Raw genomic sequence first — 12,221 nt, forward strand, 5'->3', positions numbered from 1 at the left:
AAACAGGAAATTTGATAGTTAATTCTGCCAGAAGAAAAAACAACAAAAGCAACAGACAAAAATTGCGATTTTTGACTTTCGTTTCGCTAATTATAAGCATGCGCCATCAAGGAGTCGCCAGGATCCCTGGACTAGAAAATCGTTATTAGCGCCGCCGGCCCGCCTCCCGTCTCTCCCCCCCCGACCAACAGAAGCCCGGCGGCCCAAAAAAACCTTCGCAGGCGATCCACCCATGAAAACGGAAAACGCTGGACATGGACATCGAGAATCCTCCGCCGCCCAACCAGGCTCACGGGCCCCAGGCGCTCCTGCTAACTGGCCCATCGTCGTCTTCGTCCCAATGTGCCTTGGGGTTTTCGCGCGGCCCGTATTGGATCGTGTACGCCACGTCTTTTTTGATGATCATCTTCGTGCTCTCGTTGCTGGCGATGCTGGCTGCCGTCACCGCCGCCTGATGGCTAGCCTCGTCGCATCTAAACACGGGCCCTCCCGGCTCGTGCGTGTTGCCTTGAGCATCGGCGTGGTCGAAGCTTCGCAATTTGCCTGCAGCGTTATTATTCCCCAGCTCTTTGAGCGCATAGCTGCCGGTCGCAGACCGCTCAGCCTCGTCCGTCGCATAGCCATGTCGTTTTCGGTAGCTGCTGGTCCCACCTGTTGTCCCGCTGCTTGTGCCACCGGCAACGCCATAGTTGGTGCTCACCGCGGCCATGAATGGCTTCAAGCAGTAGCTCGTGCAAGCAATAACACTGAAATGAAGCGCTATTTGTGTCCAAACAGCTGTGTCAACCATATCCAGGGACCGGTCGGGTGCTCTATATCCTTTGTTAAAAACATGTAGCCGGAACCCAACAAAGATAACGAGTCTGCTCCCGATTTAGCATATTAGCAAGTAACTAGGTGTACAAGGTATGTTGGGCTGGGAAACGTACGGTATTCGAGAGCCAAATGTGCTGAGAACGACCAGCTTCCGTGCCATCGACATCTGAAGCCCGAACACGAGGTAAACCGCAAGGCAGAAGAGACAGCCTTCAATCATAATGTCGAACGCACTAATAAGCTGCCATCGCAGAAACTTCAACACTGTAAGCCAGCAGCCTCCAAAAGATACCAGATTCACTTGACTCACCAGGCTGGGGCAATTTCCCCCAAGGGCCTCGAAAGGCATGTTTAGTGCGCAGTTGATGCCAACCAATAGCACTGAAGCAATCATCCAGGCTGTCGAGAATGCAAACGTTGCCCAAGTCGCCCAGTTGTGGCTTTTGACCGGCGTGAGACGCAGAAAAACAGTGACGACGCAGCATTTGGTGAGATACAAGGCGACCAGATAGAAGAAGTCTGCTGTAAACAATGCCTAGGGAGGTCAGCGAGGAAGGTGTAGGATGCTGTCCTGGGGCTGCTGACCTTTTGGACGTACTGCAAGTTGCCGGGTGCTATCTGTTCTATGGCACTGCCGAAGCCTTTTGAAACTGCGCTGAATATGGTTCCATTTTGTATGACAGTGCAGATCTATAACCATAGATTAGAACGTCTTCGGGCTGCGGACGGGTGCAAACATGACGGTCCTACCGTAGCGGCCAGAAATACAATGTCGTCTATGCCAAACGAAGGGCTGATGGAAAGCCGCACATAGAGGCGTATAGACAACGAAGCAAGCGTGATGGTCAGGCCCATCGCCGCCGCAATGACCACCCAGGCGCCATGGTGCTGCGCATCGACGGGCAACAGAGGCGGCAGCAGATCCTCGGTGGCCATCGAAGCAGGGCGAGTTGATATCACTCCATGCGTGTCACCGCCCGGAACCGTTCTCACGCAACGACAGCGGCCTCTTTCTTGCACGACCAGCTTTTGAATCTTATAGCAGCACGGACAGCATTGATCGAATGACGCGAATCCTTCGGGCCGGGGGGCCCGCCTGCGATCCCTGCATGGCGCCAGCCAGGAGGCCTGGCGGGGGGGAGCGCATTCCGGCGTGGATTTGCGCTGAGACAACAGGCCCGTCCGCCGCTCGAGCCGGGATCGCACACTAGCTGGCCCGCTACCTTCGTCGTCGCTTGCAGAGCGCTCACCGGCGAGTCAGGTTGCACGGGCGTGCAGCATGCAGGGGAAAATACCCGAAGGCCCGTTTTTGTGGCTTCGTTTCCCCCTGCGCGGTGCCCACCGCACGTTGCTGTCGCATGGCGTCTCCATATCTGGCTGCGAGGCATCTGCTGGCGGAGCCGGCTGGCCCGCCGACAACCCAGTCTGCTTTAATTCCGCGTCTCCTGCTTCTCCTCCTCTTCCCCTCCTGAAGTCCGCCGGTGTCCTCCTCCCACTGCGCAAACAATGTCCGCCAGGTCGTCGTCGATCAAGAACGGTTCGTCTCCGGTGGACTGCAAGGCCGAGATGCTGGCCGCGCAGGCGCCGGACGACGAGCTCGCAGGCAATGGCCATGTGGAGTCGAAGTACATGGGCACGGTGGCTGATCGCCGTGAGATGAACGCGCTGGGGAAATCGCAGGTGCTGCGGGTAAGTCAACAGCCCACGAGTTACACCGTCCAGACACGCTGACCAGGCAATGATGCGCAGCGAAATTTCCGCTTCATCTCGATCTTGGGATTCGGCAGCACGTTGATCGCAACGTGGGAGGTGATCTTGACGTACGTGTGGTGCACCACCGCCCGCGAGAGCATTCGCTGATACTCTGTCTTGTCGTGTATAGGCTGCTGGGCTTTGGCCTGTTGAACGGCGGCACCGCCGGGCTCGTCTGGGGTTTTCTCGTTATCTTCTTCGGTGCCACGATGGTCTTCGCCAGCCTGGCCGAGATGGCCTCCATGTAGGTGCCATTGCTACCGCACCGCTTGCACCCTCGACTGACGGCTCGCAGGGCGCCCACCGCCGGTGGCCAGTACCACTGGGTGTCGGAGTTTGCGCCGCGCTCGTGGCAGAAGTATCTCAGCTATATCACCGGTAAGCAGCAGCTTTTCGGCCCCCTTGCCCTGCCCCTTGACTCACCCGTGCATTGCCAGGCTGGATCTGCACCCTGGGCTGGCAGTGCACCATTGTGGCCATCTCCTTCATTGCTGGCACGGTCATCCAGGGCCTGATCACACTGAACAATGATGCCTATGTCCCCAAGCAGTGGCACGGCACCCTACTGGTTATTGGCATCGCTAGCTTTGCTGTCTTCTTCAACACTCTGCTGGCAAAGAAACTGCCCATGGTAGAGGGCCTGTTTCTCATCCTCCACGTTCTCGGCATATTCCTGATCATCATCCCACTGTGGGTGCTGGCACCCCGCCACTCAGCCAAATTCGTCTTCACCGAGTTCAACAACGGTGGCGGCTGGAATTCAATCGGCACATCTGCGCTCATCGGCTTTACAACCTCACTTCCGTCAATGATCGGCTACGACTGCACTGTTCATATGGGTCTGTACATGCATGCTCCTCATTGTTTCATAGCTTCACCTGCTAACCTCCTATTCCAGCGGAGGAGATCCAAGACGCCTCGCGAACCCTACCAAAGGCCATCATGGGGACTGTTTTCATCAACGGTATTCTCGGGTTTCTCATGATGCTCACGCTGTGTTTCACTCTGGGCGATGTCAACAGTATTTTGGAAACTAAGACTGGCTTCCCGTTTATCCAAGTCTTCTATAACACGACCCAAAACCTCAAGGCATCATCGGCAATGTGTGCAATTGTAGTTCTGACTCTGACAGCAAGTGCCATTAGCGAGATTGCGACCGCCTCCAGGCAGCTGTGGTCCTTTTCGCGGGATAATGGTATGCCCTTTTCCTCTATCCTCTCCCATGTAAGTACTACAATGTCCTCCATAACCACCTCCATCTAACAGTGCTGCAAAGGTGCCTCCACGGTGGAATATTCCCCTCAATGCTGTCTTTGTATCTCTCTTCGCGACATCTCTTCTTTCTTTGATCAACCTCGGTTCTTCTATTGCCTTGAACGCCATCATCTCGCTCACAAACTCGTCACTTGTTACTTCATATATGATATCCATTGGTTGTGTTCTGCTTAAGCGGCTTCGTGGCGAGCCTCTCCCATCTCGCAGATGGTCGCTCGGCCGCTTTGGCTTTGCAATCAACGTAGCCGCTCTTTGCTATCTCGCTCCAATGTTTGTCTTCGCATTCTTTCCCCCCCAGCCCAACCCTAATGCCCAGACAATGAACTGGGCGATCGTTATGTATGGCTTTGTTATTTCGTTTGCAACTATTTACTATATATTTGTTGGAAGATTCCATTATGTACCACCCGTGTCGCTGGTCAAGAGGGAGGAATAACTAGTTTTGTCACTAGACACTGAATAATATAGATATGAGAAGGCCGGGTCGTATTCCACGTTATTGTATTCTGTATATTTCATATGATGCTAGCCACTATGTACATAATCTCTATCAATCGTCAAGTCTCTATACACACAGTTCTCTTATCAGCATGTTTAATTAGAATGATTTTGGATTTTGAGGAACTATCCGAAACCAATGAAATTCTCCGCCCTCATGGGTACAGTGTAGAAAAGCAGCTAAATTGGCGGAGAGAACTGGTTATTTGAATGACAGACTTGCTTGGCTGCCATTATTATTATTACTTTGAAATTCTATGGGTACACTAGCTGGGGTGCCCAACATGGCCAGTCTGTCTTTGTATTGCGCAGCACAGGCACCCCTGTACTGTCTGTACAGAATAGAACGAGATCCCAGCACTATATTGCAGGCCTTGGGAGAAAGGGAAAATGGAGCAGCATAAAATACAGTCGACCTTCAAAACAATCATGCATGTCACCTCAAGGATTCTATTACAACGCTGTGCGCGGCGCATAGCTTCGGCAACAGACAGCGGCAAAACTCATGCCCAGACTGTATGCAGTCCTTGCTGTCAAAATCTGGACCAATGCCAGCTGATGGCGCTAGGATTATAGGTAGGCGGCGAAACTGAGGTTTCCTTTGGGAGAAACAGGAGAATGTGCATGCTTATATCTAGTGCACTGACACAGCTGAGTAAGTGCGGATTTTGATTAATTATATTATTTATAGAATTTTGGGCGCCAGCGCTACGGAGTATCTACAGTCGATTACGCCCCTGCTTAATCGACCGCGCTGATGGTGCTTCAGTTTCATAAGAAATATCAATATCTCTCTTCATTATTATTCCCGATTCCTCCCCTTCACAGCGCCGGTTACACTCATTTGTCTTAATGATATATTCTTCGCTGCTTCTCCATGAAGATGCCTGACCAAGCTCTTTGCACCCGGCGGAGCTGATGTTTGTCACTTGTTTACCGCTAGTACCATGAATTGAATGGCGACGTAGAGCATATGAATTGACAGGTTCGGAGCCATATCGCTTGCTGTTATGGGTGGACATGTTGAATAGCCGAGGAAATAGGCGGGCGAGGGGGCCCTTTAGTAGAGGAAGGCAGGCACAAATGATGCCAGTGTTAGCTTCAATTAATGTCCAAATAGACCGTGAAATGAAATCCCCTAGTTAGCGACGGCTTTGATTAGTTTGATCGGGCCACAGAAGGTGGTGGGAAAGAAATAAGCTCAGGACGTACACGAGATATCCTTTCTCGGACCAGTGGTTGTCTGAGCTACTGCTGTGGTTCGAACAATGCTAGTCACGCACACGCTGTTCAAATATAGTCAGCCGGCAGATACTTGAGTCTAGTCACCAAGGGAGGGAGCACACACAATGCTCCGAGAGCGAAGACACCCAAGAGACCAATTTTTTCTTTCCAGTGCAGGTGGAGTTTAAGTATTGGTTGAATGGGTAGGAATAGCAATATAAAATCAAGAGAGGTATTAGTGACGGCAAAGCCGTACCAGAAGGCGTTTTTGTCGATGCACGTCGCTTTCACAGATCTGTCCCAGGAGGCCGCGAGCGGAACACACTGAAAAATGGTGGCAAATATCGACGCGATGGCCCAGATGACAATAGCAGTCATCACAGCATAGCAAACACGTTGGAAAGTCTTAGAGATAAAGATGCGAATATACAACCACACAATGGAGATCTTGGTGAAACCCAGGACGAGCTTGTACAGGGTTTGGGCAATGAAGAACCACTAGATGCAGACAGAGCGTTAGTGACCCCAAGGCCGCTGTAGGTAGCCAGGATGGGGGTGGACTGACCCTCAGCGAAAGTCTTTTCTGCCGGTTAGATAAATGAATAGATCTTGTGCCATAGCCATGAACGACGGCTGGTTGGTGGCTGTTAGCGGAGAGATGGGGACGACACGCACAAATAGCACCCACCGAGATTGATTGTTGCAGTCAAAAATATCGAGGAAATCTGTACCGGAGGATCAGCAACGAGCAGCCTTGGGTTTAGAGCAGAATCCCATCCGTACCAGGGCAGCGATGACCATGTAGTCGTCCATTCCAAGGCGTTTCGTTGAAATGCGCGTGGACACGCGGGCAATCACAAAAAGGGTGGCGATCAGGACCATGACCAGCGCGGTGATGTAGAGCTGGTAGCCACGGCTTGGGGCATCAGGCGTGCCCTGGCCGTAATTGATGGCCATTGCGCGGATTCTCTGAGATATCAAGGCCGACGCAAGGCAATGCAACGCAGCAGCAACAGCAGATACGGCCGTCCCGGAGCGGCGGGAGCAAGCAGAAAGGGGCCAGGTCTTAAAGGACGGCGAAATGACGGCTGAAGCAAGGCCACTCGAGTGGGCAGCGGGCTCGCCGCCGCGGCAACGGTGGCATGAGGCTTGGCCGGGCCAGGCGCTGGATCACGCAGGGGTCGTTAGCTACATCGTTAGTTAGTTCGCAGGAAGCTGGACTTCGTCCACGAGGAGGCATTGCAGCGGTGTCTGGCTGGGCGTTGGTGTTGATCCCGAAGCCGATGATATCGATGTTGTCGGGAGTTCGTTGTCGTGGTGGCCGCGCACCGCGGCGAGTCGTCGCCATCACCGCATTCGGCAATCCCCACGGCCTCATCTCCTGAGTTCCTCGTCTCCTCCGCCCGCGCGCTGCTGGCCGGCACCGCGCTTGGGCCTCGCGCGTCCCCAGCTGCTATGTAACCAGCCAGGCCGTGAAGTTTGTTTTCGCCTGTCGCAGAGTTCATGGCACCCCCGCCGCCGCCCGCAGAGTTTTCGCTCATTTCGCGGCTTGCTCCACCCCGGGGCCCAGCGTCGCCTGCCCGTCCCGTCCGCTGCTCGACCCTTGGGTCGCGCGGCCGCCTTCAACCACGGCCAAGGCCCGTACCCGCCAACTATCCAGCCCGCCGCTGCCTGTGGGATTCTTCGTCTGCTTCGTCGTCACCGCGTCTTTCTAGCGCGGCGCCCGCCTGGCTGCTGCCGCTGTGCCGCAGCAGTGAGGAGAAGCTCGGCGAGCTGCTGGGCCGCGGCTGGCCAGGGCTAGCCACCGTCTATATTTGACTCGGCCGTTACCCTCGCCATCCCTGCCGGTCTCCTCAATCTGCTCTGAACTTGTGTTTCATCTTTCGGATTCACCAAGTGTTTCGCCGCCATGAAGCTTTCTACGGCTGTCTTGCTCGCGTGTCCGCTGCTGGGCTCTTGCTTCCGCGTCCACACTTCCAACGGTCCCATCTTTGGCCACCCTGCCGGCGCTGCGCCTGGAGTCACGGAGTTTTTGGGGATCCCATACGCTCAGCCGCCCATCGGCCAGCTGCGGTTCAAGCCTCCCCAGAAGTTGACCGCTCGCCGTCAATATGTGGCCGCGAACTATGTGCGTATCTCCTAAGCCCGGGAGGCGAGACGCCTGGCTAACCCGTCCATAGTCAGCGTAAGGAAGACGGAGCTGCGGACGTGTCTTTGTGTGCGTGGCTGTTCTCTGACCTATGCCAGGGACTGCGTCTTCACTCCTTCCAGGCGCGTCGACTTCCCAGCAGCGACGCCCAATTTCCCCCGGATTCTCTCCGCCTTTACTGGCGGCTTGGGCAATGCGCAGAGCGAGGATTGTTTGACTTTGAATGTCTGGACCAAAAGCACTGGCGCCAGGAAGAGGCCCGTGCTCGTCTTTTTCTATGGCGGACGTAAGCCCGTTATTCCTGCCCAGCCTTAATTTGTCTCGCCACTTTGCGCTAACTCGATCCCTTAAGGATTTACCACCGGCGACACTAACACCCCCTTTTACGCCGGCGAGTTCTTCGCGGACGCAGAAAACGTCGTGGTTGTCACTGTGAACTATCGCCTCAGCATCTTCGGCTTTCCGGGTGCGCCCGGCCAACCCCAGAATCTCGGCCTAAGGGACCAGCGCCTTGCTGTTGAATGGCTCCGAGATAACGTACGTGCCTTTGGAGGGGATCCAGAGCGAATCACCCTCTTTGGCCAGTCGTCTGGCAGTCTATCTATCGATGCCTATGCCTATGCGTATAAGCATGACCCCATCGTGGCCGGGTTGATTCTACACTCTGGCACCGTTTTCACCTTTCCTTTAAATACAGATCAGCTTGCTACTAGACATTGGTACAATGCCTCCACGCTTGTTGGATGTGGGTCCGAAGGCGATGTTTTCGATTGCATGATGACCAAAAGTGCAGATGAACTGAAGGCTGCAGCTGCTCGAATCCCAGCGCCACCAAACACGAGCGCCGCCCGCTCTCAGCCCGTCTTCCAACCCGTTCCCGATGGCGACGTCGTCTTTAATAATTACGATCAATTATCCTCTCAAGGCAACTTTGCCCGAATTGTAAGAATGCTAAGCGCCCCCTTCTAGATTCAAAAACTAATAACAAAATCTTTAGCCCATCATTGTTGGCCATACGGACCAGGAATCTGCCTTTTACAATATTTCAGCGTGGGCTAGGGGTACCTTTCTAACCGACCAGCAATGGGCTGAGTTTGTAACAGAAGTATTTGGCTGCACGTCTATGAAGTCAGCAGACTACAGAACTAGACACCATATCCCAGTATGGAGATATCGTTATTTTGGGGACTGGGACAACACACGTCTGTTCCCAAATAGCCGTGCCTACCACGGTGTGGACCTGCACATGATTTTTGGCAATTCAGAGGCTGTCAGTGGAGATCCTGAGTCACCGGAACAGACCAAACTAAAGTGCGTAATGCAAAAAGCCTGGGCTGCTTTTGCTGCTGATCCCTGGCGTGGTCCGAGGGATCTAGGGTGGCCTATGTACCGAAAGAATGGTAAGGCAAACGCCTCCAGGTGAATACCTTCAGCTAACATAGATCTCACAGGCCGAACAGTAGCACGGTTTGGTTATGCAAATACCCACAGACCGTCCTTCGTGCTCCCAAGTGTTTACGATGCCACTTGCCCTGCTGCATAAAGGGCTAGGCCACCGATCACTGCTAATGAGATATACGCATTTACGAGACGATGAATGTCCTCCAGCATTACCTTTTTTGGATTTGAGCCGTGTTAATTAAAGTGCAGAGTGCTAGATCACGCGCGCCATTTACAGATTTATAGAAAGAAGCCTGTCCAGTCTAATTCTGCGGAGTAGGTCACCTGTATTTACTCCGTACATCATTTGATTCAAATTTTTCTTGCACTTCAACTGTTCTCTCTGGGCCACGGTCTCCGCGCGTCAAGACTCCTAAAAGCCCACGTTTACTAGTTTTCTTCTGTTGAATTATTATTGCAGCATCGAACCGAGGTATCGCAGAATTTCACAGTGATCTGCAGTAAGTAATAAAGCACTTGGCCGAAAGGTGAGCATTCCTATAGCTCATTGCGCGATGTTTTCAAGGCCAACACAGCCGACGGCTTGTGCCCACGCATGCATGTTCTGCAAGAAGCAGGGGCTCAGGCGTGCATTTACTAGTTAGGTTTTACCTAGCTAACTACTCCGTACTCCGTACGCGGATTCGAGCGCTTGGGTAACTATGTCAACTTGGCGAAACCCACACATGAAAGCCATCCATCGTTTGTAGCAGCCATTCATTTATATTACTAGTTGCTATGGAGTACAAGGAGCGCCACCACTAACTAGTTAAATAACTACTAGGTAGCTAACTGATTTAGTCTTCTTCGACGAATGGACTTTCAAAGAACCATCCACAGAGTGCTCTGTACTTTATAGTGGGCGAGCCTGTAACATTTGAGGAGCACATGTAACTAGCTAATTCGGAGGCTTTATTGAATTCAATACTACGGACAGCTACCTGGACACAATAACCCTGAAGGCGCCTTATCATACCATTGATGTCTTGCCAGGCCATGCTTCTCAAAAACTGCTTACTATTAACACTGCCTGGGGAGTCCGGTTTCAATCCCTCTACCTTTAAGAAACTTTTTCCTTAGTGCTCTGGCCTGAATTTCCCACAAGGGTTCGCTGAGATCAAGAATCGTCCTTCCGAACGAATCCATAAGACGTTCCATATCCCCGCCAAGCTCTGGGATTTCATTACTTTGTGGTTCGCAGCCAAACGCCTGCAGAGTTGCCACTTTCCACTGGTTCTTCAAGTGGTTGAGCAGCTGCCAGGCATTCATATTTGTGGGGTCTAGATTCTTTGCGACCAAGTAGAAAGAGTTTCGGCTGGCGTGAAACCCTGTAGGTTTGACGAGATTTATATCTGCAAAATGACTAAAGGCTTCAATGATCCGCACAGAACGCGGGCTGTGCACTCGATGCAGGAGAAGGACGATGGTTCCCCCGCGCTGTATTCTTTGCAGGGCGAGAATGAGCTGAGCAGTAATCAGCCGGGATGGCTCTGATTGGCAAGTCACGGCACGGTGGTGCGAGCGAAGAACCTGCCCGTCACAGAAAATAAGGTCGAACTGCGATTCAACGAACGGTCTGTGAGGTGAAAATTGAGAGGCGGCGGGGTGATCGAGCGGCAAAAGACCCGGGTAACCGAATTCGGAGGACAACATGGTGATATCCATCAATTCCACCTCGACACGGGGATGATTTTTCCAATTCGGTAGAAGGATGTCGTGACCACCATCTTCCTTGGGCAGACTGAGGGCCGATATTCTGGCATTTCGATGATGTTTCAGAACGGTCGCGGAGTATCCGCCGGGGGCCATGCAGATGTCGAGAACTTTGAATTCTTCAGCTTCGTTTGGCAACGGAATAATATCCATTTGGGCTTGAAGTTGGTCGCCAAGGGCTCGCATCATCTTGAAGAACCATTTCTTCTGTGTGGCAGTTGCGGAATCGGCGCGTGTCCGCTGCAGTTTGAAATAATCGTCCACTTCAGGACGACTCCAGACCTATTCGTGCGCGGGTCAGCGTCACAGGGATATACAAGCAGGGAATGGGAGCCGGTCGGTTGGCGTACCGCGTTCTGGACAGCCAACAGGTCCCGAAAAATAGCCGACCTTTCTAGGAAATAGGACTTGACCCTCGTGTGGTCTGCGTTCCCTGGTCCGCCCTCTGTGGCCCGGACCACGGATCCAAAACAGTCGTCGGCCATGGGGGTGTGTGGTGTGCTATTTCAGGGGCCAACAGAGCGGCTCGCGCGAGGTTGTTCATGGCTCTTGTGCGCCTGGGGTGGAATTTCCCACCACATCCGGAATCACCCTTCCATTCTGTGAGTGAGGGACATCTCGCGCGCAGGCAAGCAGACAATGTGGGCATCTGCTTCGCAGGCCATTATGGTGCAATTCCCCGGGTGTGGTTCGGGACATTTTGTTGGGGTGGCAAGGCAGCCGACCCTGTTTCCAGCAACCATGGCTGGGAGATCCCGGGAGATGCATGCAGCACTTGCATGACGGGCGGTGAGGCCGGCGGAGATGGCCCGAGGCGGCACGTGAGCGGCGCGGAACAACAACGGGCCGGGCGCAAACAAGGTTTGATAGCGACAACCACGCACCGGACGCAGCACGAAGGTTGATGCCGGCGTGGAATCAGACGGGCGAACGCAAGAACGTGCAGGCCGGAACTGGGCGGGTGGGCAGGCAGGCAGGCTTGGGGCGGCCGGGAAAGCGGGCGTGCCGGGCAGGAAGCGGAGGAGGAGGAGAAGGAGGAGGAAGCGCAGGACGAGGAGGAGGACGGCGAGCAGGCGGCGGGCCAGGCCGGGCCGGGCAGGTGACGAGGACGAAGACAAGACGAGCACGAGAACGGGAAGGCAGACAGCCAGGCAAGGCGCACCGAACGACGCAGAGCACGGCGTGCGGCCACGTTGGGCGCGCGCGAGCACGGCCGGGCCCGCCAAGCGTCTCGTGCGTGCTTGCCAAATCCATCGCGCCCAATCAGCGCCCGCCCGCCGCCCGCGCCCCCCCCCCCGCGCCACACCCCCCCCCCCCCCCCCCCCCCGCCCGCCCCCCCCCTTCCCCCCCCCGC

General features: G+C 54.2%; 5 protein-coding genes across 5 annotated transcripts; 2 read left to right on the forward strand and 3 right to left on the reverse strand.

Moving 5' to 3' along the window:
* Positions 1–289: 289 nt before the first annotated feature.
* On the reverse strand, positions 290–1,752 carry LOZ57_006851 (uncharacterized protein; the record flags this gene model as incomplete). Its single annotated transcript, XM_049255866.1, has 5 exons — positions 290–863; positions 930–1,072; positions 1,127–1,351; positions 1,402–1,506; positions 1,567–1,752. 5 exons carry the CDS (start codon positions 1,750–1,752, stop codon positions 290–292), a joined length of 1,233 nt encoding a protein of 410 aa, XP_049105159.1.
* A 570-nt stretch (positions 1,753–2,322) lies between these two features.
* LOZ57_006852 (uncharacterized protein) lies at positions 2,323–4,279 on the forward strand (the record flags this gene model as incomplete). Its single annotated transcript, XM_049255867.1, has 7 exons — positions 2,323–2,505; positions 2,566–2,636; positions 2,699–2,812; positions 2,864–2,946; positions 3,006–3,407; positions 3,467–3,792; positions 3,845–4,279. 7 exons carry the CDS (start codon positions 2,323–2,325, stop codon positions 4,277–4,279), a joined length of 1,614 nt encoding a protein of 537 aa, XP_049105160.1.
* Positions 4,280–5,060: 781 nt separating this feature from the next.
* LOZ57_006853 (uncharacterized protein) lies at positions 5,061–6,522 on the reverse strand (the record flags this gene model as incomplete). Its single annotated transcript, XM_049255868.1, has 6 exons — positions 5,061–5,479; positions 5,554–5,627; positions 5,690–6,063; positions 6,131–6,198; positions 6,254–6,290; positions 6,349–6,522. 6 exons carry the CDS (start codon positions 6,520–6,522, stop codon positions 5,061–5,063), a joined length of 1,146 nt encoding a protein of 381 aa, XP_049105161.1.
* Positions 6,523–7,474: 952 nt separating this feature from the next.
* Positions 7,475–9,257, forward strand: LOZ57_006854 (uncharacterized protein; the record flags this gene model as incomplete). Its single annotated transcript, XM_049255869.1, has 6 exons — positions 7,475–7,693; positions 7,750–7,781; positions 7,813–8,000; positions 8,067–8,656; positions 8,712–9,114; positions 9,166–9,257. The coding sequence occupies 6 exons, from the start codon at positions 7,475–7,477 to the stop codon at positions 9,255–9,257; spliced, it is 1,524 nt and encodes a 507-aa protein (XP_049105162.1).
* A 917-nt stretch (positions 9,258–10,174) lies between these two features.
* LOZ57_006855 (uncharacterized protein) lies at positions 10,175–11,352 on the reverse strand (the record flags this gene model as incomplete). The annotated part of the gene is made up of 2 exons (XM_049255870.1): positions 10,175–11,149; positions 11,218–11,352. The coding sequence occupies 2 exons, from the start codon at positions 11,350–11,352 to the stop codon at positions 10,175–10,177; spliced, it is 1,110 nt and encodes a 369-aa protein (XP_049105163.1).
* Between the last annotated feature and the right edge of the window lie 869 nt (positions 11,353–12,221).

This window comes from Ophidiomyces ophidiicola (assembly GCF_022830035.1).
Source record: "Ophidiomyces ophidiicola strain CBS 122913 chromosome Unknown scaffold_61, whole genome shotgun sequence".
In the NCBI taxonomy this organism is placed as follows: Eukaryota; Fungi; Ascomycota; class Eurotiomycetes; order Onygenales; family Onygenaceae; genus Ophidiomyces; species Ophidiomyces ophidiicola.